Source organism: Myotis davidii, unplaced genomic scaffold, assembly GCF_000327345.1.
Source record: "Myotis davidii unplaced genomic scaffold, ASM32734v1 scaffold18, whole genome shotgun sequence".
NCBI classification, from domain to species: Eukaryota; Metazoa; Chordata; class Mammalia; order Chiroptera; family Vespertilionidae; genus Myotis; species Myotis davidii.
In genome coordinates, this window is record NW_006292696.1 from 6,377,995 (window position 1) to 6,405,197 (window position 27,203).

General features: G+C 42.5%; 2 protein-coding genes across 2 annotated transcripts in view; one reads left to right on the plus strand and one right to left on the minus strand.

Annotated features, from left to right (window-relative positions):
- Positions 1-1,405: 1,405 nt before the first annotated feature.
- FAM71B (family with sequence similarity 71 member B) lies at positions 1,406-4,030 on the minus strand. The gene is made up of 3 exons (XM_006766351.1): positions 3,422-4,030; positions 2,449-2,641; positions 1,406-2,340 (listed from the first exon to the last, which is right to left on the minus strand). The coding sequence occupies exons 1-3, from the start codon at positions 4,028-4,030 to the stop codon at positions 1,406-1,408; spliced, it is 1,737 nt and encodes a 578-aa protein (XP_006766414.1).
- Positions 4,031-15,842: 11,812 nt separating this feature from the next.
- ITK (IL2 inducible T-cell kinase) overlaps positions 15,843-27,203 on the plus strand; it is a 50,644-nt gene continuing 39,283 nt past the window's right edge. The window contains exon 1 of the mRNA XM_015565663.1: positions 15,843-16,112. Coding sequence (XP_015421149.1) covers positions 15,966-16,112 — 147 coding nt within the window. The 5' untranslated portion in view covers positions 15,843-15,965. The remainder of the gene's footprint in view (positions 16,113-27,203) is intronic.

A 27,203-nucleotide genomic window follows, 5' to 3' on the forward strand; every position in this document is an offset into this window, starting at 1 on the left:
TATTTGTGTCACTTAGAATTTTTCTTTTATATTTATTGAAAGATATCTTTCAGACTTAGGTATTTTGTCATCTAACCTCTCTTGCCCAAAGGAAAACATAAGAGAAATAAGTTGGTTGGTATCTTTAAAGCTGTGACTGCCACCTGGCTGACAGCAATTTAAAACCATGCTGATTTCAGAGATGTTAAAATAAAAAAAGATACAATAACTTACTGTAGACATGTCCTTTGCTTAACAGAACAATCCCCTCCCGTCAAGCTCTTTGTATGTATCTCTCAGATGATCCCCCCTCCTTCTCACCCTATAGATCCACCCTAAGATAAATGTGTTTATCATTTCCTTGCCTTTCTCTATACCTTTAGCAAATACATACTGTTTGATCTTGTTTCTGACTGTTCTGTAAGTGGAACTGTATCATAGGTATCTTCTGACTTGTTTTTATTATTCAACATTCTATGAGGTTCATTCATGCTAACATGCATAGTTGCTGTTTACTTTTGCTGTTGTATTATGTGCACTGTAGGCATATTCCACAATTGATCATTTCTTCTTTTTGATAAACATTTGGGGGTTTGCTATTATAAAATGTTTTATTATATTAAAAAATCTTCCTTGCAAGCCTAAGTGAGAGTTTCTCCACAGTATATACTCAAGAGAAAGGGGAATTGTTAAGATTAGATCCATGGTGGGAAAGCCTTTTCTGGAAAGTGCTAGATAGTACATATATTGGACTTTGCACACAATACCGTCTCTGTTGCAACAACCCAGATCTGTTGTTTCAATGTGAAAGCAGCCATAAACAATATATGAGTGACTGTGTCTGTGTTCTAATAAAACATTATTCACAAAACTGGGCACTTAGCAAGATTTGGCCCTCAGGCTACCGATTCCTGACTTGGATGATAAACTTTACTATTGTGATTGCCTACATCCCTTTTCCCCTCCCCTATTGATTTCCTGAGGAGACATGAGTCCTGTCTTCACTGAGTCTATGGGCTGGACTGAAGGTACATGTTCGGGGACCTTCTGGAAGAAGAAGAGGAGGAGGAAGGGCCTGGGGACTTGGTGGTGGTGGTCCTTCCCAGCCCATCATCACCTGTCACTTGTGGCCATAGTCTTGGGGAGACCAAAGGGGGTTGAGGCAAGACAGGACAACTCCTATTGGACTTGGGTGGGAGGTGGGGTTCTGCCTGACTGGAGACTGGAGTCTCAGGCTTTAGCACAGTTTACCTCACAGACGCCACTGTGAGGTCACTACCAGGAGAGAGGACATCGAAAGCCAAACAAAACCAGCATTACTCTTGGAGGTGTATTGTTTCCTTTATTCAAGAACACTGGCATTGTCTCTCTAGGGATACTTTCATGGGGCTAGGTCTCCACTGCAGCTGCCTGCCCTGGCTCCTATTTAATTGGATTTGGTTTCAATGTAGATCGTCTCCATCATCTCCGATGTCACGATGCCGGTGACCTCCAGGTCCTGGCCGCCCGGGGCTTTCTCTACCGTCGCCTCTATGTTGCGCTTCCCCACCTTCTTAGCCTTGAAGTCCATCTCCCTGTCGTGTGATGTGATCTCCGTTTTTGAACCACGAGTGACTCTGAAGCTCCTGAAGAAAGAGCCAATCCTACTGGACTTCTTACTTAACGTACCCGAGCTGGCGGATCTGCTCTTCCCCAGTTTGTGAGCTGTCCTCGACTCCTTCCCAGCAGCGCTGTGGCTGGAACTCTTGTGAGAGCTGTGCCTTCTGCCCTTGACGGTGCTCGCCCCTTTTTCTTTTTTGTCATCTCTTGCATTTTTATGGCCCGACGATGACCGGTGGGAGGAGGATTTCCGGAGCGACTTGCTCACTCCTGTCCTGCGGTGATGGGAACTTTTCCTTGTGGACGCTCTGTCCTTCTTTTCTCGCTTTTCTTTTTTTCCCCTCTGAGATTCGGCTCTGGGTGGGGAGACCTTCCGGTTCCCTTCCCGCTCACTCTTCAAGGTGGAGACGTGGTCTTCAGCTCTTTCTACGGCAGGATTTGTGGTTGTCACTGTACACGTGACGCTGGTGCTGCTAGCCGGGGAGATATCAGTCGTCCCTGCCATTGCCATGCAAGTGTTTAATGAGGACGAGCTGCCAGCACTCACCAAGACCACATTCGTGCCCTCTGAGGATATGTTGGCAGCACCTGCCGCGGCCTTGCTGGATCCACTTTCTCCTGGACCCTTGGCGGTGGCTCCAGCCATGGCTACGCCTATCTGGCCTGTGCCCGCATCCTTGGTGGCTGCTATGCTCAAAGCACCTGCTGTAGGACTTGCTCCCGCTCCGGCTGCTGCCACGTTGGCTCTAGGACTTGTTCTCACTCCTGCTGCTGCCACATTCGCTGTAGGACTTGTCCCCGCTCCTGCTGCCGCCCTGTTGGCTGCAGGGCTTGTTGTCACTCCCGCTGCTGCCACGCTGGCTCTAGGGCTTGTTCCTGCTACTGCCAGGCCTGCGGCTGCCCCCTTGGCCGCTCCTTCGGCAGTCCCGGGAGTTTTCTTGGTGTGAGTTGCACTGGGCATTCCCTCTCCCCCAGCGTAACCAGAAGAAGTGGCTCTGGACACATCACAAAGATTGCAAAACCTCGCCTCCTTCTGATCTCCATCGCCACGGAACTCTGCGGTCTGTGCCAAGGGGAGGAGAAACGGGTGAGACAGAGATGACAAGGTGAGACCATGACAGTCTGCTCTCTCTCATCCTGGAGCTGAGCATCTCCAGGCCTTCTAAGTAGAAGCGCCTTTAAGATCCTTAAGTCTAAGCTCCCCTGGGAGGCAACGTCCCCTTCACAGCATCCCTGTCAAACAGTCACGTGGTTGTGCGTGAACAGTCCCCATGCCAAGGAAAGCGCTGATGCAATTCCCAATCCTCGTGCAGTGGGGTTTTTTGTTTGTTTATTTGTTTGTTTGTTTTTTGCACACTTGTGCTTATTTCTCTGCAGACATCTTACAAATGGGATTGCTGGGTCAAGGTTGTCACATTTCACATTTCAGTGGCTGCTAACAGAAATAGTACATGTGCAGACACACAAGCTGAATTGCGCTGATTTTAATCAGCAATGGCGGTCACAGGGGACAGAGGAAGGAAGGGACCACCTGGGTCGGGGGAAGTGTTCAGGAAGGGATAGCACAGTCAGGATGCTATAGAAGGGATTACAACCCTGCGGCTCAGACCCGAGCAGCTGACGCCTAAGGTCTCGCTGAACTTCGGCTTTGTGGGACAATGTGGAGAAGCGCGTGGAATCTCCTCAGTGTGGCTAGTGCCATTGTGGTGGCCCTGAGCCTTCTGAAAACGGAATGCACTTCCCTAGTGAGCTTCAGAGAGCGTCAGCGACTTTGTAGGACCAGTGTTGAGCTGCTCCCCCAAAGCACCCGGGCCCATGATCTTGAGTCTCGGCAGAGGCTTACCAGTAGGCTGCTGTCATCCTCTATGGTCGCTGCGTCCCCGCTTTGTGGTATCCGAGTACTGCTGCAACTCTCCACGGGTGGTCTCAGGAGATAGACAAGCTTTTCCCAGTAGCAAAATAGGTCTTCCCGTGCGTCTGCGGAGGGACACAGCTGCAGATAGAATGTACGACCAGTGGCAAGCTTCAGGCGCAGCTGCTGCTTCTCACGATCGTGAATGGAGATCTTGACAAACTTCAAGGGCAGGAGCCTGGTGAGCTCTAGGGTCTTCGGGGGCTTGCGGCCTCTCCCCTTGGCGGGCCGGGGGCGTCTGGTATGCTCTTCGCAGACTTTAGTTGGTCGGGCCAGCAGCATGACGTCAGGCAGCGGGAGGATGGGGCTGGTGGATGCGATGCCCACAGTCACCATTCGGACACGGTTGTGTACGTCGATCATCTCTCCCTTTTTGCTAATCTGGATAAAGTCGCTCTCAAACATCGGTGCGTACTTGAAAATATCATACTCCCCTCCCTTGTTCAGTTGTCGTTGCAGGTCCCCCATGCAGGTATTGAACACGCCCTGGGAACGGTAGCTGTGGGCGGTGTAGTAAGGTAACAAGCACTCACTGCTCATGGTTCTCTGAATTTAAGACAGCCATAAATCGAGTCTCCGAGAGAGAGGGAGTGAAGTCCACTGCCCATCTCCCTGCAGGGTTCTGCCTACAGCTCCTCACACCACTGCATTGACCCTGACAGTCCTTTGTGACCTGTCACTATTACACACCCCTTTGTCCAGCCTTCAAGCAGCCACCCCCTTGGGACAAGGTCACCAGCCCTCCCCCACAAAACAAAACAAAACAAAACAAAACACAAACCACCACCTCCAAGGGTGACAGGCTGACCCTGCCAGGGTGTGGGTGGAGGTAGGCTGGGTGATCTTTCTAATCAAGATGCCGGGATGTGTCATTGATGAAACCATCCTGCTTTGGTAAACATCCAGGTTGTTCCCAGTTTTATTGTTGTTGTTACCGATATCCCTGCAATGATCATCTTCCTGCCAATATATTGTTGCTTTTGCTGAAAAACTGCCTGGGGATAAACGCCTGGAAGTGGGTTGTGTGCTGGCAATGTTGTTCCCCGCGTGCCCAGTGAGTAGCACAATGCAGGCAGGCACTCAGGAGTCCAAGGAAGTTGTTGAATGAACAGTCCAAAGGGACATCTGCTACCGATCAGAACTAGAGTCCCATTCATACAGTGGTTCCCAGGGGGTGGGACTTCCTCACCCATTTCCTCATTTGAAGGAGGCTAATTTTCAAAACCGTAATTTTATGGTTAGGGATTGAGGCTCAGAATTGTCCTGCACAGCGTCAGAATGCAGAACTGGATTCTGCCTGAGGCCTGGGGACTCAGATCAGGGATTTTTCTCTGCCTCCAGCTGCATGGCTCACCATTAGAGTCTCACTTTTCTCTAAATATAGAACCGTTTGCAGTTAGCCGTATGCGTGGGGACTTACTGGGAACCACAGGAATTCAAAGAGCTCTTGAATCACCATAAGATTTCCCACACTGGTATGCCTGTTGTTTCACTCTTGATGTCTACCTGATAAACCACTGATGTTTGGTTTCTTTGAAAAGCTCTTCAGAGAAATTATGGCAAAGATGTATTTCTTTGCACAGGTCATAAATCCAAATTTCCCCTCCTTCAGTTGGAAACTACTTCTGAGATGAAATACATCCCCCAAACCCAGTGATTGCTCTGTAAAGGTCTTGAAATAAACTTCAGCCCCCAAATGTTCTTTTTATATCCCTCGAGCCTACTGCAGTACCTGGCATGTTGCAATTTTTCAGTAAATATGAACTTGCTTGTGCCCATTGAGATTCATTCTTTCATTTGTTTATTCAACAAAATGTACTGAGCGAGTACTATTTTCAGGACAGGTCAGAAAATGGAAATGCAAAGATAGTCTCTACCTCTAAAGCACTAAAATGCGTTTCCTGAAGATGTTTGATGACTTTTCCAAAAAAAGAACAAAGTGCATATATTCTATTGTAAGGAGAGAATCACTCAAAGTTAACACTATTGGGTTTAAAATAAGAAGTGAGGGATTTCTATATTATATTAATTTTTTTTTTCTTTAAGACCTTTCAAAAATTTATTCCCTTCTTCCAAAGTTTAAAACTCTAACACATCCTTACCAAAAAAAATGGAGGTTAATTTATCAAGATGTATTTATTGATTGCCTACTATGTGCCCGTCACTGTGCTGAGAGTATTCAGGTTGTCAAACATAAGTTTCAAATATTTGTAAACATGACTCTTATACAAAAACAGAATGAAAACATGTCAAAGATTTAATTAATTCATCAATAGGGGAACCAGCAGGATGGTAAAGATGGTTCAAAAGGGAATTAGGAATATGCATTGGCATTGGAGAAAGAATGGTGAGCTAACATTAGATTTTTTTTTAAATGGTTAAATGTCTACAACGCAATAAAAGGATAACCTTTGGGGTTATCTTTTCTGCTAAACAAAAGTCTCTAAGTTACGTTCACAGAGTCTGAGCCTTGAATCAATATTAGCTTTCTTGGGGTGCTGAAAATGTTCTAAAATTACGTTGTGATAGGTACACAACTCTGTGAACATACTAAAAACCACAGGCCTGCACAGTTCTAATGGATAAAGTTTATGGTATTTGAAATGTATCTCAACAAAGTTGCTAGAAATAATAGATAAGAATACTTCACTCTTGATTTATTGATCCAATCTCATTGTCTTACTTTCCTGTATAATTAAATAATCCTTGGGCAGGCATATTAAACAAGCTTTAATATGACATTGGACGTACATGTTGCCTGCTTTACAATTTTTTAATTTATACGTTTTGGGTCATTTTTTCCTATGGAGGAATATAGTGAAGCATGTATAAGCCATGACCCTCAATCCAAAAAGCTTACACAGTGAAGAAACACAGTGAAGAAATAGGACAAAACAGGAAGGAAGTGAGATACATGCTAGAGGAATACAGAATAAGTTGAATGCATGGTGGGCCTAATAGCATTTATTACCAATAATTGTTTTTGTAAGAAGAAAAACTGCCAAACCCACAATTCTGAGGATAGTTTTCTGTGCATTTTAAATTGGCTTAAGATAGAAGAGATGTAAAGAGTGAAATCACAAAACACTGGATAGGATGTACTAAATATATGTAGACGTGCAAGATTATAGATGGTCCCAGTCTACCAATCGCGGGAAGAGGTTCCAAGTCCATCCCTTTTGTCCCCCAGCTATTATTTTGAAAAACAAGGCAAGCAGACAGCTATAAATAGCCTTTTCAATGAATATGCCTCCTGAGGGGGCACTGTGAGCTAGGCAGGATGTGAGGGTGGGGAGATTTCCATACTGTACACAGTATGTATGTGCTGGGTAAGTCCCCGGGCCCAAAATACAATCCACAGTCCTTTTATGTTGATGCTGCTAAGCCGAGATGGCGTGGGATGAGCTGCGGTTAGCCTTGGGCACCTAAGGACTTCAGGAAGCCAGTCTGATTTCTGCCTTACCTTTGGCTGTCAGAAAAAGACCACAGTCACCTAGACTCTTCCCCTGAGGGCCATTATGCAAATCAATTTGCTTCTGCCTTGGGTTTCAAAAGAAAATGGGCTGGAAAGAAAAAAGAAAGAAGATGGGCTGGGATACATAAAAGAGTCAGACAGGCGATCAAAATAATTGTATTTCTCAATTTGCTGGTCTGAGTAGCGGGGCCCCTCTTCACCTCCTACTCTCTTTCTGCTCTCTTGTTTTTGTTCTTCTCAGCCATATCTAGCCCGATTCAGAGCCAAAATTCTGCCCTGCTCATCAGTCTAAGGGAGGGGTCCTCAAACTACGGCCCGCGGGCCACATGCGAATACAAATATTGTATTTGTTCCCGTTTTGTTTTTTTACTTCAAAATAAGATATGTGCAGTGTGCATAGGAATTGGTTCATAGTTTTTTTTTTAAACTATAGTCCGGCCCTCCAACGGTCTGAGGGACAGTGAACTGGCCCCCTGTTTAAAAAGTTTGAGGACCCCTGATCTAAGGACTATTTCCTTCTCTCTGGTTCCAATTTTGCTATGTTTCTAAGCCATGAGATGTCCCGCCTCAGTTTATATATTTATTTCTTTGATGTTGTACTGAAGAAGCTGAAACTGGAAAAGTTGGCCTTAGTGCTACCTGTCACCACCAGGACCACTAAGTAGAGAGGATTGAATCTGAATGGGCACTTTATTCAGAGGACTGGTGGGCTGAGAACAAGGCAGGTTATGTGCCTTAAAAGGTGGTCATCTTACATCTCATCTCAAGCCAACCCTTATAAGGATAAGAGAAGTGTAGGTAAAGGGTTTGGAACTCAGGAGAAAGTACGTTAATCAGATAAAAGGTGCAGCCTGGTGATTTTCTGAGCATCCCTTCATCTGCTGACTGGTGATTCTTTATCTGCATCCTGGGTGGCGGACACTCTCTCCCTGGAGCACAATGGTTCAGGTACTGCCTTGGCCACTCGTGGTCCTCCTGGAGCACAAAGGTCGAATTGCTTGCAAGTCTTCTGATGTCAGGACAGGTCCAGTCATACACTCCAGTCCCTGGACCAATAGCTTTTTACATGCATTAGCTACCAAGCCTATTAACCATATAGCTAAAGCTACAAAAATTTTAACTTCTTGAGTTTCCCATCAAAGTTTGTAATGGCCCAGCCAGCGTGGCTCAATGGTTGAGTGTCGGCCTATAAACCAAGAGGTCACAGTTCAATTCCCGTCTGGGCACATGCCCGGTGTTGTGGGCTCGATCCCCAGTGGGACATGCAGGAGGCAGCTGATTAGTGACTTTTCTCTCATCATTGATGTTTCTTTCTCTCTCTCCCTCTCCCTTCCTCTTGGAAATCAATAAAAAAATATTTTTTAAAAAAGCTTGTGATAAAATAGGCACACAAGTAATAATACAGTTAACATCGAAGTTCAAAATAAAGATGAAAACCTCTATACAGGTAGAAGAGAGTAAATGATCCAGAAGCTGGGATAAGATGATAATTGCAATTAAATATTAAATTTAACTCTGAAAATATACTGGAAGAATGCAAAATAAATGTTAACATTGGTTTTCTTTGAGGGATGAGACTGGAAATGATAATTATTTTTGTCTATTTGCTGGTGTGCTTCTCCAACAAGAATATATTTCACTTTTATAACCAGGAATATATATATTTCAAAAAATAGCTCTAAGCTTCTGGCCACCTCAGTGATCACTATCTTCTACTAATCAAACCAATGATTTCTGACAGAGGACATATTTTTATTTTTTTATCTTTTTAAAAATTTCTTTATTGATGAAGGTATTATATATGTGTCCTTATCCCCCAACTACTCCCTGACATATTTTTATTTTAAATTGGAAAGTAAAAATATTCTCCCACAATATTACCTTTTTGAATTATATAAATTTGGAAATGTAACACCGATCTGGCTGGTGTGGCTCAGTCAGGAGGAGTGTCAGCCCATACACTGAAAAGTTGTGGGTTCTATTCCTGGTCAGGCAAGTGCAGGAGGCAACTAATTGATGTTTCACTCTCACATCGATTTTTCTCCCCCTCTCCATTCCTCTCTCTCTCAAATCAATCCTCTTGTGAGGATTAAAAAATTAAAAATAATGAACCAACTTAAAAAAAAAAGTGAAACATCTCTCTACCTCTCCAGTTCCACTTGCTAGAAGTTTGATATGTAACCTTCCTGACATTGCCCAATGCATATACATTAATATAAACACAAAATGCTTTTATGTAAAAATGGATCATACCTATTTGGAAAAATGTAATGGTGAAGGCTTATGGAAGAGCTGTTTATTTGCTGCCAAAAGGAGAAGGAGCTATCCTGGGGCAAGAGGTACATCATTTAACCGCAGGCCAAAGATGCCTGAGATGGGCCAAGGGATGCCAACAGAGATGGGGGAGCAGGAGGCACCTGGAGGTGGAAAGCAGAAGGCCAGGGGCTGAGGGTTGGGCTCATCAGCCAGTCAGAGAGGCATCTTCCAGGCCAAGAGAAGAACTGGCAGGGCACTCTGAAAATAATGACAACGACAAATCTTTCCCATGAAAGAAAAAGCAGCAACGATGCATCTACATTCAGGAGGCATCAACCGAGATTACACCTCTTGCCTCACTAAATGCTGTGCCTTTCCCTTCTTCCTCCCCACACCTGAGCCTGAAGGGGTAGGTTGGGAGCCTGGCTAGGATGTGTGAAGAAGGAAGAGTTTGGACTCAGTGGAAAAGACAACATGCTTCAAAGCCTGAAGCAGAACCATACTTAGCTGAAGGGAAAAAGCATTAAATTGAATGCATGTTTGGAGTTTTGATTTACACTGAATGGACAGGCCTTTTTCCCCCTTAACTTTTCATTATGGAAAATTTCAAACATATAGCAACGTAAAAAGAATAGAATAAAGTACTCCCACCTACCCATCACTCAGCTTCAATTGTCAACTCACCTATTTCTCCCTCTCTACTGGACTATAGCAAAGCAAATCTCAAACATTTTACTACTGTATCAATAGTTATTTCAGTATGTTTCTGTGCAAAATAAAGACTCCTTTATCATAACAACAGTGCTATTACCACACCTTTAAAACTGAATAAAAATAAAAATTTGATTAATGAATGATTCATTAATAACCAAATATGCAGTGTCCAGATTTCTAATTGTCTCATCATATTTTTCTACAATTAATTTGTTTGACTCTCTACATCCAAACAAAATAATCACATGCTTGACATGTCTCTTAAAGTCTCTTTCAGTTTATAGCAGTGGTTCTCAACCTGTGGGTCGCGACTCCTTTGGGGGTCGAACGACCCTTTCACAGGGGTCGCCTAAGACCATCAGAAAACACATATATAGTTACATATTGTTTTTGTGATTAATCACTATGCTTTAATTATGTTCAATTTGTAACAATGAAATTGGGGTTCACCACAACATGAGGAATTGTATTAAAGGGTTGCAGCATTAGGAAGGTTGAGAACCACTGGTCTATAGGTTCTCCTTAACCTATTTGCTGTAGACACCAGTCACTTGTCTTTAATGTTTTGCGTGTTTTGGACTTACCCAATTACATCTCCATGCTTTTGACATGTTCCTCTATTTCCTGTATTTCCTGCAAACTTGGATATAGATCTAGAGATCTGATGAAAATTCGTGTTTGAATTGTTTTTTTTTTTTGCAAGACCTCTGTGTAGGTGGTTTTGTGTGCTTCCTATAGCATCATATCAGGAAACAGAATGTCTAGTTGTCTCTCTTTCTGTGATGTTAAAGTTGATCAAGTATTATAGTATTATCTGATATATACATTATAAATTTTCCTGATGGCTTTTTACATAATGATTTTATTTTTTAAAATATATTTTTATTGATTTCAGAGAGGAAGGTAGAAGGAGAGAGAGATGGAAACATCAATGATGAGAGAGAATCATTGATCGTCTGCCTCCTGCATCCCCTCTACTGGGGATCAAGCCCACAACCTGGCATATGCTCTAGACCGGAATCAAAACCATTCAGTCCTCAGGCCAACACTCAATACACTGAGCCAAACCAGCTAGGGCTCACATAATGATGTTAGCAGTCATTGATGATGATTGCACAGACCCATTATGTCATTGGGATTGCAAAGTGGTGATATTCTATCACTTTTTCATGTATTAACTGGAATTCTTCTCTAAAGGACTTTCCCTTATTAAATATTTGATTACTAAACTGAGATAGAGTTCCTTAGGAAATTTCCAGAATAATAAATTGGTTCTCCAGCATCTTCCAAAAATGATCAATAAGTTGGGATTTTTCGCCAAAACCGGTTTGGCTCAGTGGATAGAGCGTCGGCCTGCAGACTGAAGGGTCCCAGGTTCGATTCCGGTCAGGGGCATGTACCTGGGTTGCGGGCACATCCCCAGTGGGAGATGTGCAGGAGGCGGCTGATCAATGTTTCTCTCCCATCGATGTTTCTAACTCTCTATCTCTCTCTCCCTTCCTCTCTGTAAAAAATCAATAAAATATATTTAAAAAAAAAAGTTGGGATTTTTCTTGAAATATCTTATGAACTTGTGATTTTAACATTTTGGTTGTTCTTCAGTTTGTTTACATTATTGTTCTTTTTGATGCCCAAATTCTTCCATCTTTGATGAGCGGGAGCTTCTTGAAGTTGGCTCCTGTGAATTGAACTTTGTAACAAAAGCAAAGGGGCTATTCATCTTCACGTACATGTTCCTGAAAGTAAGAGGGAAAATACTGGGACCTTAAGGTTACAAAGACAAATCCCAGTGAGTGAGTTTGAAGGTGCTATGAGAGAGGAAATAAAATTACTTATGACTGTACTCCATGGAGACTTGGCAAATGAAAGGTTCCTATCACAATCCTGTATAATAAAAGCCTAATGTGCTAAGTGTCCGGTCATCTGGTCAACCATTCAACCAATCAAAGTGTAACATGCTAATGATATGCTAAGGTTGCTCAACCACTCGCTGTGATGTGCACTGACCACCAGGGGATAGACAGTCGACCGGTCAACCAGTAGCTATGACGTGCACTGACCACCAGGGAGCAGATGCTCTGACCGGTAGGTTAGCTTGCTACTGGGGTCCAGCTGATTGGGATTGAGACGGGCTGCACACTCCCTAGAGTACTCCCGCAGTCCCTCCCCGGCTTGCCAACTTCATGTGTCCCTCCCCAGCCCTGATGGTGCACCAGTGGGGCCCCTCAGCCTGCCTGTGCCCTCCCGCAATCTGGGCTGAGGGAGCCCCCCAAGTGCACAAATTTCGTGCACCGGGCCTCTAGCCTGTAGTACCCATATAAGATACTTTGTGAAGCCTGTACATCTTTTAACTTGAATAAACCAGGTATAAATCTCTCCTTCTCAAAGGAGTTTACAGTCTAGTTTGGAATATAGCAGTGTATTAGTTAGAATTGGGTTTGTGTTTATGACAGTATGTTAAAATAACAAGGGTCTAAAATTTTATTTCTTTTTGTTAAAAAAAAAAAAAGTGCTCCCAGGCTGGCATGGAGGACCCAAGGTCACCAGGTCCCAGGCTCCCTCTATTTTATGTGTCATTGTCCTCAACATAGAATTTCTACCTCATAATAAAATGCAGCTGCTCTAGCTCCAACCACATCCACATTCTAGTCAGCAAGAAGAAGGAAAAAGAGAATGAATATGGTCTGATGATTGCCCTTAAGGACATTCCTTAAAAGTCATGCTCATCACGTAGGCTATGTTCCATTAGCTAGAAACCAGTTACATGACTGAAAAATGTAATCTTTTTTTTTTAATAATCCTCACCCGAGGATATTTTCCATTGACTTTTAGAGAGAGAATATTGATGTGAGAGAAACACTTCAATTGGTTGCCTCCTGCATGTGCCCTGACTTGGGCCCAGGCCAGGGAGGAGCCTACAACCTAGGTACATGCCCTTGATCAGAATCAAACCGGGGACCCTTAGGTTTGCTGACTGACTCTCTATCCACTAAACCAAACAGACTAGGTCTGAAAATGTAATCTTTATTCTGGCTAGCCAGAGGTCCAGGTAACCTTTAGAGAATCAGTTACCTGGGAAGAAAGGGACAGTAGATACTTGTAGAAAATATAAATCACTGTTTCAAACACATTTCAAAGGCTCTCTCTCTCTACATATATATATATATATTTCATTTCTTCTTCTGAGAATATGTCTTAAAACCTCAGAATGGGGGAGGAGGGGTCCTTTAAAGTGTCCCCTTTCCCCACCATTCTGAGTGCCTTGATTATGCAGGGCAGCCAATATATGAAACAACATTAAGCTGTAATCTTATCATTTACATTTCAAAATTAATTTAGATAATTGCATTTCTATACAGCAATAATGATAATCTTGTTTCATTATTTATCTCTGTACAGTATATGCCATCTCTGTCTACACTGCGATTTCTTGTCTATTCATGCTAGACAAGGGCTCACGTATTATACTTCAAATATGTACTAATTGTAAGGCAAGGTACATAGCATCCACCATTCACAGACTCAGTTCTCAAAAGGCCCCTCACAAGGAAACTAAAGAGCAGACAAGGTAAGGGGCTCACTGAGATATAATCAGCTCAGTAAGTGACAGAACTGGGATTCCAAAACACTTTTGTCTACCTTCAGAGCCAATGCAGGCCTTGTTCATTATGCCATATTGAGAGATTTACTTATTTTCTGTTTTTCCACTAATTTTTTGAACAGAAAAGCAATTATCTACCTGCAGTGTAGAGAGATTTCTATGGGTTTTTATTTAAATTATATAAAATAAAAAATTTCAATATGTTTTTCTTAAGTGTTTTATGCTTCATGTCTCTTTTAATTGTCTGACCCAGTTTGGTGATTATTCACTCAACACATCCTTTTTTATGTGCTAAGCACTGTGATGGTTGCTGAGTATATAATGATGAGCAAAACTACACATAATCCTGACCATCATGGACCTTTTAGACTAGTGGGGAACACAGGCATTAACCCAAAAATCACCCTCCAAAACGTACAATTGCAACAGTCACAAAGAGGTAAAAGAGAAATGTATAAGGTGTCATCTGGGTATAATTGGTGGATTTGAGTTAGGAAATCCTTCTCTGAGGAGGTGACATGCGGGCTGAGGCTTGCAGTATAATTTAGAGTTAACCAGGCAAAGTAGGGAGAGAAGATGTTTTCAGGTAAGATGAACAGATGTTCAAAGCAGCACAAGGAGCATGCATGAGGGCTGGCGTGAGAATGTGTGAGCGAGGTGTGAGATGAGACTGGCAAGGAAGCCAGAGGGGAGCCCTGCGGTACCTTATGTAGGGGCACTGTTATTCTTTTTTACAGATTAGAAAAAATGAGACTCAGAGCTCTTGAATAATTTGTCTCATCTCACAGCTAGTTAAGTGGTGGAGCCAGATTTCAAGCTGTGGTAGGTAGAATAATGGCTCCCCTACAGATACTCATGTCCCGGGAACCTGCGAATATGTAAGGTTACATGACAATGGGGAATTAAGATATGAAATTAAATTAAGATTACTAATATCTGACCTTAAAATATGGGGGTTATTTTATTTTATTTTTTATTGATTTCAGAAAGGAAGGGAGAGGGAGAGACAGGAACATCAATGATGAGAGAGAATCATTGATCGCCTGCCTCCTGCACAACCCCTATTAGAGATCGAGCCCACAACCCAGGCATGTGCCCTGTCCTGGAATCTATCTGGTGACCTCCTGGTTCATGGGTTGATGCTCAACCACTGAGCCACACCGGTCAGGCAGGAGGGTTCTTTTAGATGATTCAGGCAGTACCAAGGCAATCTCAAGGGTACTTAAGTATGAAAGAGGGAGGCAGAAGAAGGGCTTATAGTTGTGAAACAGGAGTTTTTAGGGGTGAAAAAGACAAGTTTTAGGGAATTTTAGAAATTAAGGGGACCATGGAAGAAACACAGGGCTGCAGAGCAGCAGAAGGTATATTTCCATAGAATAGGAGAGCTGAAAAGCTGCAATAAGTACATTTCCATAGAATGAGGGAGCTGGGAACAGCAGAAAGTCTATATTTACAAAATAAAGAGAAGGAAGCCCCTCATCCAGAAGGAGAAGAAGAAAGCCCAAAGGGAACAGGAAAACAATAAGGAAGGAGGGGGGTAACTCCTTTGAGCCCAGGAGTTACTCTAGTAACCAGTGAGTGACTAGTGACCAATCAGAGGGGATACCAAGGCACAAGGATCTGCAGCCTTTATAAGCCATAGGGAAAAGGAACTCAGTGGGATCCTTTCCCCCTACCCAGTGGGACTCTGTTCTGTGAGACTCTTCCCCCTCCCTACATGGGAGTCTGTACTTATTCTTTAACAAATTTCCACCTTTGCTATACCATCTTCTGTCCATGGATTCATTCTTCGACTCCAGCAGACAAAGAATCTGGGTTCCAGTCCAAAAATTCTGCATCACTAGAAGCTGGAAAGGGCGAAGAAACAGATTCTACCCTAGAGATCCTTCCTGGCTGACATCTTGATTTTAGCCCAGTGAGACCCATTTTGGACTTCTGAAGAACAGAATGCTAAAACAACAAATATGTGAACCGCCGAGTTTGTGAAAATTTGTTACAGCAGCAATAGTAAACTAATACACAAACTATGTCTACTGACTATGTTCCTACTCTTTGTGCTACATGTCTTAACTGTTGGATAGGCTAAACCAAGAACTCTAAAGATTAAACTCTAATCTTTCATGTCATTGAGTCTAAAGTTTTTCAGATATCATTTTCAAACCATACAGCAAAGAGTGTGAGTATTTTATTTACATATGCCTCTTAGTTTTGTGAATTTCGAAAGGATGTGGTTATGGCCTTTGACATCAGAGGGGAAGCCAGCGATGTTGACTGAACACTGATAGAAAGATAACGCTGGAGGCAAGTTGCCTCTGAACAGCTCTCTCAAGATCAACTGCCTCCCCGTTGCATTCCTTGCCCTGAAGCTGTTTCCTCTGGTTGTGCTGAGGGCCGATGCCCAAGGTGCATCACTTTTCAAGAACTGGATCATGAACAACTCAAACAACTCTATCCTCCTAGAAGAACAGCTCATCAAGAAATCCCAGCAAAAGAGAAGAACTTCTCCCTCGAACTTTAAAGTCCGCTTCTTTGTTTTAACCAAAACCAGCTTGGCGTATTTTGAGGACCGTCATGGGGTATGTGAGAACTTTGTGTTTTGGGGTTTTTTTTGTCTTTTTTAAAACAGTATTTTCTACTTAGACTGGGCTGAATGAAGATATACATGGAATAAAATAAGGACACAGGGGACATGCTCGTTATAACAGCCTAAAAAGTACAATAAGAGTAATCAGAAGAAAATGTGGAAAAAAGTCAAGAGATGGGGTGGTTGTATTAGGTGATTTTAGTCCTAAAATCTATACAAGAGTAAGTTTAACATGCATTAGCTTTTTCCCCCCTTCAAGTTTGAGTTGTGTCTAAATTCTAATATTTCATGCGGCAAATGTTATGATTGGGTAGAATTTAAACTTCATTTGAAATAATTATATTTTATGGAACATAGATTAATAAAATATTAGCAATCAGTGGGACCTAAGTGATGATCTTGCTCAGTTTCCTTAATGTATACTGGATGAAATTAGTGCCTGGAATGGCTAAGTGATGGGTTCAGCATCAACATTTTTATGAATTCAAGTCAATTTTGTTTCAATGGTCATTACTCATCTGATATGTTGGAAATATATTCTCTGGGTATTTAATTATCTCAAATTTGCAAGGCACAATGGTAAACCTTTTTATCCCTTATAAACTTTTAGGAGACTAGGATTACCATGCAGTGTTAAGTGTTAAGCAGTACAGACCGGCGATTCTTATCCAGAAGATTACAGCTGCTTAGCTAAGTTAGTCCTTTCATATCTAAAGACATTCTTATATTCCATAACAACAATAATAATAAGAGCAACATAAATTAATAAAACGATGTAGTTTGCCATCTTTAGCAAATTGCAGCATGTTATAAGCTTGGCGCTAGATTTATGACATCCTGTGAAAAATAGTCCTTCTACCTTTTCAGGGACAAATTCTATAATTCTGCAAATTAAATATGTTTTTATAACTTTAAATATGCATTGTCATTATAATGCTGGTTGAGCCTTTTATTTTAACATGGATTTAGCTCATGGATTCATGTCTGTTTCCTGTATTGAGATGTGCAAATGTTTTCAACAGAACTCTGTCTCCCTGCTGGAGCAGTGGGCCAGAAAGAATAGAGTTGGCTCACGGGTAGACATGATTTCAGATGCTCCCCTGTGCTTGCTGAATTTCTTTGCTAAGTGGTCACTGATGCCTGACCTTTACTGAGCATTTACCACATATCGGACGCTGTGCTTAACAGAAGACAATGAAAGATTAGGGGGCCTGGTAGTATGTTGGTAAATGTTTAACAGCCATTGCAGTGGTAGTGACAGTAGAGTATTGGGGAGCTCTACTTCAGAGTGTTTGCTGCTTCCTCTGGTGTAAATACTCCCATTGTGGCCAATTTCAAACTACTGATGTAATGTCTACTGGCTCACAAAATTCCTGAAAATTTAACAGTCAGGCCCTAGCTGGTTTGGCTCAGTGATTAGAGCATTAGCCTGTGGACTGAAGGGTTAAGGGTTCAATTCCAGGCAAGGGCATGTAGCTCGGTTGCAGGCTCAATTCCTGGCCTCTTTTGGGGCACGTGTGGGAGGCAACCAATCGATGTGTTTCTCTTTCTGGCTCTTCCCCTCCCTTCTACTCTCTCTAAAAATCAATGGAAAAATATCTGCTGAGGATTAACACCAACAAATTTAACAGTCAGCTTTCATGAGCCAGTATAAGCCATTTCTAGCACACTGGCAGCTACATACAAATAATCTCTGGAGAGGTTGACATCCACTAAGCAAAATGCTTAGTTGCACGTGACTGACATCAGATCCTGTTCAGGAGTGAAAGAGAGGGCCTCGGGGACTGTGTATAAGCATGGGCTGGAAGGGGCAGCATAGACGGAATAAGCCTCACAGCTTGGGGAGGCCAGGGTAGCCAACTAGAGTTGAATTCATATCCTTCCTCTATCACTTACTTGATGTGGATGAAATATTTAACCTCTTTAAGCCTCTGTTTCCTATTTGTAAAGTAAGAGCCCCAATACTACCTACCTCAAGGGATATAGAATATTTCATGAGAAAGGTATGTTATAAGCTTAGCATGATAATAGTACCATCTTCTGAAGGGCCCTCAGGGGAACTGGAAAGGTTTCCCTATTTTCATGACTCTGCACCTTAGGAATCAAGCTTACTGTGCTCACTATGGCATGGAAGCCATTACCATTTATGTGGGATGGGATGAATCCTCAAGTTCATCATTTTAGTCACTTTCTGGAAAGGGTCATCACTCCTCATGGATGCTTCCCTTTAGCCTACAGCTGATCTAGCAACAGAGCCAGCTCTTGTAACATGCGTCCATCCTAAATGAAAAATGGCAGGTGGGGGAGGTGGTCCCCTTTTCTTGCTTTTATGGCTTCGACCACTGCATAGTGGTCAAAACCACTTCTGGTGCTAGACAGATCTGTGTCAAAGACCAGCTCCCCACTTAAGAGCTGTGTGTCTTTATGTAAATTGTTTAATGCTGTATGACCCTCTAGAAAGCTATTTATGTCTTTTAAAATGATTAAACAGTTCTTCTTGATCTTGTTTTCTTTTAATGAAATGGAGGTCACAATTATTTTAATAATAGTAGTAACTAATATTTACTGAGCACTTATCATGTGTCACTCACTGTGCTAAATGTGCGTTGTTTCACCTAATCCTTACAATCACCCTGTAAATTAGGACCTATTATTACCCCAGTTTACAGATCAGGAAACTGAGGCAAAGAGAGTTTAAGTAACCTGCCTGAGGTTTCCCATGTCTCCGGAGCCCACACAGACTCCTTGATTAATGGAGCTTATACTATTAGCAGTTGTTATCGTAGGTAGTTTGGGACTCCACTGGGTTATTACAAAGTGCAATGCCTTCTTGTTCTGAAGTCCTCCAAGTAAGGGCAGTCCTAGAAATCAGAAACCCATGCCAAATGGTTCTTTTGCAACGAAGTGTATTATGAGCGCTATCATTTCCACATAGACTGCAGAACAAATCCTTGTCTTCCCTTACTTCAAGGAGCCCTACTATGTGCCCATAAAGAAATGAGATCCTTGGTAAACGTTGCCTCCTAAGTGCCTCTAGAATCTGTTCACTTCTCTCCATTTCCTAAGGTCACCTTCCTTGTGAAAGCTGCCAGCATCTCTTACCTGGGACTGCTGTCACCTCCTAGCTGTGTCTTTGCACCCACTCTACCTCCCCTAACACACTCCATCCTCCACACAGGAGCCAGTGTGAGCATTTAACATGGTGACAGTGATCATGTCCTGATGCCTCTCATCAGAAACTGACTTGTGCCTTCAGCGGTTCTCCCCTTTGCCCTGAATGTGGACACCAGAATCCACAACATGGGTTCTCTTGTCTCAGCTCATGGCCCTCTTTCTCCCATCTTTCAAGATTTTCTTTAGCTTTAAGGCCTCCGCTCTAAGTGGCACTTATTGGGACACCCTCCTTGATTTCCCTAGACTAAGTCATCTCCTTTTGTTAGGCTCTGCCACAGCAACACATATGCATTATTCAGAGCACATGCCAAAGTTGTAGTTGCCCACTTATTAATCTGGCTATTGTACCAATGTCATCCCTCACCCCATCTTCTGTTAGATAATAAGAGTCATGAGAGCTGGCACCCAATTGGCTAAAGATGGCACCACCAATGTCTAGGACAGTGCCTGACACATATTATCTTATCCATTAATTATCTGTGGAAGGAAGACAAGGAAGGAGAGAAGGAGGAAAGGTGTGAGGTATAGATACATTTGAAGAGGTTAGAGTTACACAGATGAACCCTAACAGAACCAGGCTCAAGGACAAAAGAGTAGAAAACAAAGCAAGTGATATAGGACTTTAAACAGGAAATTCCTGCGTGTCCGAGTAAGTAAACAAGACTCCCTGCAGATAGAGTTTATGGCTTAGCCTTGAACTGAGGAAGAGGAGGGTCGGGAGGTTGGACTTTTAAGGGTTGGGTCAGAGAGACACATGTAAGAACCAAGAGGTGGGCCAGCCTCCCCCACCACAACTCTTTTTAAAAGAACCAAGCAACTCTGCTTTCTTTTTTCCTCCATCTTGTCTTCCCCCTTCCTCCCTTGCTTCCTTCCAGGCAAAGCTTTGTGGGTAATATTCTTAAAGCTGCCTGAGCATGTTTGCTTGAGACCTTCATCAGTCAAGCTCTCTCCCCACCTCATTCTTCCATGATTGAGTTGCCTTCTAGCTGGGCTCTCGCTGATACTTGATGCCCCATACAATCTATTATCCACGAAAAACCTGGAATAAACGTTTCCAACAATGAAGCAGATATTCTTTGTTCTGTGGCTGTTTTCAACTCTTCATCTTGTGGTCCCTAACTGTCCCTCCGATTTCATTTCACACCACACTTCCCTGTACCCATCATGCTCCTACCCCAACTGCCTTCTTTCTGAACCTTGAACGCCCCAAGGTAATGCTCCCCCTGGGGCCTTTAGACAGGGTCAGAACTGGGGTGAGCAATGGAGAAGCACACTTAAGCACACCCCCACACACACTCCCGCTCACCCTCAGGGTCCCACAAGTGCAGGGTCTTTGCATTCGCTGTTCTCACTGTCAGGAACACCACAGCTTTTTTTTTTTTTTTTGCAAGGTTCTTCATTATTTCCCATCTCTTTAAATATTTCCCCAGGAGTCTCTTTCTTTTTTTCTTCTGAAGCAATAGATACTTCAATGCATCAGTATCTGCACTTATGTATTGGGTCCATTGATGTGCTTCCTTGTTTATTTTCTGTCTGTACATCCATCAGAGAAGGTGTTCCATGAGACCAGAAATCTTCATTGCCTTGCTCATCACTGTAGCATCAACACAAGCTGCTGGTATCAGTAAATACTCAGTGAGTGAATGAAGGTCAAATAACTCCAATTGAATTCTGAAGAACAATCGGGAGCTAAAACTGTGGGCCTTGTCTAATCAGACAAAAGAATAAAATAAATAAAAAATAAAAAAAGAATCCAAAGCAGAGTGCTTTGCAGTTCAAGCCCCTCAAGCCCAAATATATGCAGTTTCTATGTCTGCCTTAATGGACTTTCTTCGTGAATTGATTTTTGCCTGTGTGTTGATGTTTTGTGGAGATAGCGTCTGGCTACAGCACTTTTGTTTTGGAAGCAAATACTCCCACATTAAAATTAGATGTGATGCCTGCTGCTCAGGGACTGGTGCATCCATTAATGAGTTTCTGCAGGAAAACTAGGTCAAAGAGCAATACTAAAATGTGCGGTCTTAGTTGCTGACTCAGTCTGGAAGAAAGGTGTAAGTAGAAAGCATAAGAGTCTCTTGTAGTATGAGGTCCATGGAATACAAGACATCTTCATAACTAACATAGTAATGGACCCCACAGAAAATAACTCTAAAGTTCTTAACTTTTCATTGACCAAAAAGAAAATTCTCCCATTTCCTTAACCAACCAGTAATAACCATGAGTTACTACTTCCACTGGTCCATGAGTTATTAGGCCTGCTGAAGAAGGGAGATCTTTCAAGATCTCATTTCCAGCTAGATGTCAGTCTGGGTTTGCGGTCATGACTGGGGACCTCACTTAAAGTGATCCAGAGGAGGAAACAAGCTCTGAAATGGTACCATGCATATAAAATTCCCCTTTTAGATCAAATGTCTGCTTGGCCCCTTGAAATTCAGTAAAAATTGTCAGTATGTTAGACAATGGAATAAAAACATTATGTTGTCACATAATCCCCATTAACCTAAAGTATTTATAAGCAGGCTTCTTACTATATAGTAATATTTGTAAATTTATAATTTAATATAAACTTATGTATACATTTTATATATTAAAAGTCACAGGAATTACACCTACTTTTTATAAAAAACTCAAATAGTATAGCATTTTTTCCCTCCAAAATTACATATATGGTACCAAAGCTATTTCATTTTTCTTTATGTATTTTCACTTAACACTGTATCAAGGAAGTTTTTCTGTTTTGGTGGGTTTAGATTTATTTGTTCAGCAAACCTTTCTTGAGCACCTACTACATGCCAGGCTCTGTGGTAGATGCTAGGACTACAGTGGTTAATAATCGAGACAAGGTATCTGCCCATATAAGCTCACATGCTAGTGGAGGAGACAGACAATACGCAAGCATAAATACATGATATAGACTGCGGTAGGTTCTGTGGAAAAACTAAGCAGTAGCTGGGGCTGCTTGGGAAGAGGGTAGTCAGAGAAGGAATTTATATCTGATGTCCGTGGGGATGACAGATTATACAAGGGGCAGGAGTAGAAGCCAGGAAGCCAGCTGACACACGATGTGGTCTAGATTGGTGAATTCTTCTGATTTATTGTGTAGTATGCGACGGGCAACTCTGTTTTAACTTTCTTATAGCATCGCTCTCCCTGAGAGCACTTGATACAGAATCATTCTACTCCACATTTTGGTGGAAATGCACCTGGTGTCTAACCTGCTTCATGACCAACACTGAGCTCAGACAGTCTCTAGAAGCAAGGACTGATGAAAAGTTAGAATCAGGTTAAACTCATTGATTAACCTCAAAAGACAGAGCAGCAAGCCTTCATATATTGTTTTAAAAAAATGAACAAAAAACAATGTCACAAAATGTTCTCCATAATTCTTTTGTCTGAAGACATCAACTTTAATAATTGAATTGGTTCATTTCAGAGATATGCTTATCTATTTCATGTGTCTAAACAAATTGATGAATTTTTCTATCATCTATTGTTTGACATTTATTTCAGGGTGTTTCCAGGTAGTCAGTGAAAACACTGAAAAATAATAATATACCTGAAACAGTGCTGTCTCCTTTTTAAAATCAGTCCCTTAAGATAGAGTACCACGTGTGAGATAACAGCGTCACAGGCTGAGAACACTGAGGGTCTCCATTATTTGTTGCTACATCCCTTCCAAAGAGACTGAAGCGATGCATGGGGCCCCCAAATTTACCAGAACTGATAAACAGAAGAATCCACCCTGGCTGGTGTGGCTCAGTGGTTGAGTGTCAGCCTATGAACCCGGAGGTCACGATTCGATTCCCAGTCAGGGCACATGTGCAGGGTTGTGAGCGTGCTCCCCAGTGGGGGGCGTGCAGGAGGCAGCTAATCAGTATTCTCTCTCATCATTGATGTTTCTATCTCTCCCTCTCCCTTCCTCTCTGAAATCGTCCGTGGTCGGCAAACTGCAGCTCTTTGGCCCCTTGAGTGTGGCTCTTCCTAAGCCTTAGGAGTACCCTAATTAAGTTAATAACAATGTACCTACCTATATAGTTTAAGTTTAAAAAATTTGGCTCTCAAAAGAAATTTCAATCGTTGTACTGTTGATATTTGGGTCTGCTGACTAATGAGTTTGCCGACCACTGGGTTAGATCATCAAGTGTCTTTATTAAGAAGCAAATGAAGTACACATAAACCATCTTTGACTGCTCCATAGAGGTCAGCTCTAATTTTAGACAGGGCCTAAAGGACTGAAAGCCTCAGACGCTCTGCAATTCTGTAATTCCAGAAAAGGGAAAGGAGATGAGGAAGCAACAACCTGGCTGTTTAATAGGATGAAGATCTGGCACCAATTAGCCTGGGTGACCTTGGTAATTCCTTATTCTACCCGGAATTTCATTTTCTTGTCCATAATACCAAGGGATTGGACTAGATGAGTGGTTTTCAAACTTCCTATAGCATGGAGCCCTCTCTCAGTACAAAATTATACATGGCACTCCCACCCCCACATATGAAACAGGTAAAAGTGGAGAGGCTCTGCTGGAACACCAGGACCCTACCCTCTGGGCTGCCCTTTGACCTGTAATAATAACCAAGCTGCCTTCCAAGTCTTTGTCCTCAGCCTGCTCATAGTGTAAATTGAATAGTAGAAATGGAAAGATAAGAGCCAATTTAGAAAGTTGTTTCACCTTGAGGTTAAATATTTAACATAAACAGTTAGATACTACCCTAGCTGGTTTGGCTCAGTGGATAGAGCATCGTCCTGCGAACTGAAGGATCACGGGTTCAATTCCAATTGGGCACATGCCTGTGTTGTGGGCTCGACCTCCGTAGGGGGGGCATGCAGAAGGCAGCCAATCAATGATTCTCTCTCATCATTGATGTTTCTAACTCTCTCTCCTCCCTTCCTCTCTGAAATCAATAAAAATTGGAGGGAACCAGTCAATGTGTCTCTCTTCTCTCTCTCTCTCTCTCTCTCTCTCCCCCCTTCCTCCCTCCCTCCCTTCCTCTCTGAAATCAATAAAAAAAATATTTTTTTTAAAAAGAGATACTGATGGAAAAATTAGATATTGATTTCTAAAGACCCTTTAAGCTCAAAAAAGTGGAAACTATGTGATTGTAGCTCTCTCCAATGATATCACGAGTTCACAAATAGAGAGGGAGATTATCTAAACATGGATATCTTTCCATTTATATTAAGAATGTTATCTTAGCCCTACAAAGAACATTTTCTGCTGCACACTTGGTCTTATCTGCTGCTCCCTCACTCAACCGATGGACAAATATTAATTGAACATCACCTCTGTGCAAGGAGTTATTTCCTGAAATGCAATGAAGTTGTTATTAATTTTCTATTCTCTGGTTACCAACTCTCCAGTGCTTCAAAAGTACATGTAAAAAATGTACTCTTTCAAACTAATTAAAAATCTCATATCACTATTCTGGAAAGAAGGAGGGCTTTGAAAGAGCGTTCACAGACCAGAGACAATGAGATACAAAAGGTGCAGGACACCGTGACGATCTCCTTTGTACGGCTTATAGCACTTAGTTCTTTGGTTCCGCAGAAGCCCTTTGCTCTCTGCCCAATTTGTAAGCGCATTTAAGCAAACACACTTTTTAAAGGCTCGGATCACTAATGTCTTTATCAAATATGAATAAGGGTTGGAACTTATTCCTGAATTATTGCTTCGCTTTTAAGATAAATACACATAAAAGCACACAGAGTTGCTTCTTTTGAAACTCTGGAGAAAGTAGCTATCACTCAAGAAGAACATGAGAGGCCCCATCATGAACTTGAACCTACATGGATACAGAGGAGCAGGTGTCAGGTGCTGCCTGGCTGCTGTTTACTGCTAATGAGGTCATGAGGTTCCAAGGCAGAGCTGCATCACTTTGCTCACCCAGCATTTGATGTGCAGCCCTCACCCTTCTCCCCTCGTCATCTGACAAACCCGTATTACAGTATGGTGTTTTGAAATTTTCTGACTGCTTTAAAATATTATTTTAATTTTTCTGCTTAGTAAACTTACATGCTCACTGTAAAAAAAAACCAAAACTTCAGATATTATAGAAGTCCTAGAGGCCTGGTGCACAAAATTCGGGCATGGGTGGGGTCCCCTCAGTCCGGCCGCCTGCACCCTCTTGCAAACCGGGACCCTGCAGGGGATGTCTGACTGCCAATTTAGGCCTGATCCCGCAGGTGTCGCTTGGCTGCCTGCCTGCCTCATCGCCTCTAACCACTCTGCCTGCCTGCTTCATCGCCCCTAACCCCTCTGCCTGCCTGCCTCATTGCCCCTAACCACTCTGCCTGCCTACTTGATCACCCCTAACTGCTCACTTGCCTGCCTGATCATTCCTAACTGCCTCTGCCTTGGGCCCCTGCCACCATGGCTTCATCCGGAAGGACATCCGGAATGATGTCCGGAAGGTTGTTCAGCTGTCCAGTCTAATTAGCATATTACGCTTTTATTCTTATAGATATCACTTGCATTGCAAAAGTCTGCCAAACCCCACCCAGAAGGGAGAACCAGTGTTAGCAGTGTTCCTTCTTACATTATCTCTTTGAATTTTGCATAAACTGATCTACAGGGTATCCCAAAATGAATGCACACTTTGAATAATTATGAATTCCAGTGGGTTAAATCTAAAAAGAAAGAAACATCAATTGAGCTACCAGCTGTTAAGTGTGTACACATTTTTCTGTGTCATCCTGTATATTAGATTATTTTTTCCAAAAGTGAGATGAATGCTTCATCTTTTGCTCTAAACCTGCTTTTTACATGTAATATAAATACTTTTGTCCCTCCATATGCACCAATGTTATGGCTACAGAGCAGACGCAGAATGGATGGATCATAACTAATTTAACCATTTGCCTTTGGTGGATATTTAAGTTGCTCCAGGTATTTCTTTAGTTTCTATGACTAAAAAGTCTTGTGGAAAAGATGAAGGAAAAGTCAGTGTGGGATGTATCATAGTCTCCAGGCTTTTAAGTCAGCCCAGGAGCCTCGGAACCAACTACCTTGATTCCAGATCTTCCCAGAACTTTACATTTTAGTGGAGGTAGATTCAGATGAAGCTGGGTGGGAGGGAAGGGACCAGCAACAGCTAATTACCAATTGTACTTGTGGGTGCTACTTTTTCTACAGAGACAGTAATAATCACATCTTCACTGGGTATCAAGCAGCGTGTTAGGTGCCTTCTTTGAGTGCAGGTCATAATAACGCCAAGCTGCAGCCGTCAGCATTCCCTACTCCTGAAAAACTAAAAGAAGGAAGAAGCGCTAAGAAAACTAAGCTCAGAGAACCGAGACAACCTGGTCCATGTCACCTGTCCTAGGGATTCAAACCTGTCCTTTCTCCCTTGTGAACCTCTGCTTTTCTCCCCTGCGATACAAGGGTTCCCTTTGTCATAAAAGACAGAAGGCTGAGCGAGTTGGGAGACTGGCAGGGAATTTGTGGATTGCCTCTAGCATATGTTTGCAGAAGGGATGAAACTAGAATCCGGGAAGACCCCTAGAACTAATTTTAGAACTGATATTGTGCATTCGGCTAGGGAGCATGGCAAACAACCCCCACATCAATCACTTAGGTTTCATCTCACACATCAGTTTTTATTTCAATTGTGTCATTGTGGGGTTTCAGATTGGTACCATGGCTATGCTACATCCCAGAAGAGGCTATGAGCAAAATATTTGACATGTCTGATTAAAATCATCATCAGAGCCTGGCTGGGTAACTCAGTTGGTTGGAGATCATCCTGTACACCAAAAGGTTGAGGGTTCAATTCCCAGTCGGGGCACATATGGGAGGCAACCAATCAATGTGTCTCTCACATCAATGTTTCTCTCTCTCCCTCACTCTCTCTCCCTTCCTCTCTCTCTAAAATCAATAAACATATCCTCGGGTGAGAAAAATCATCAGAAAGA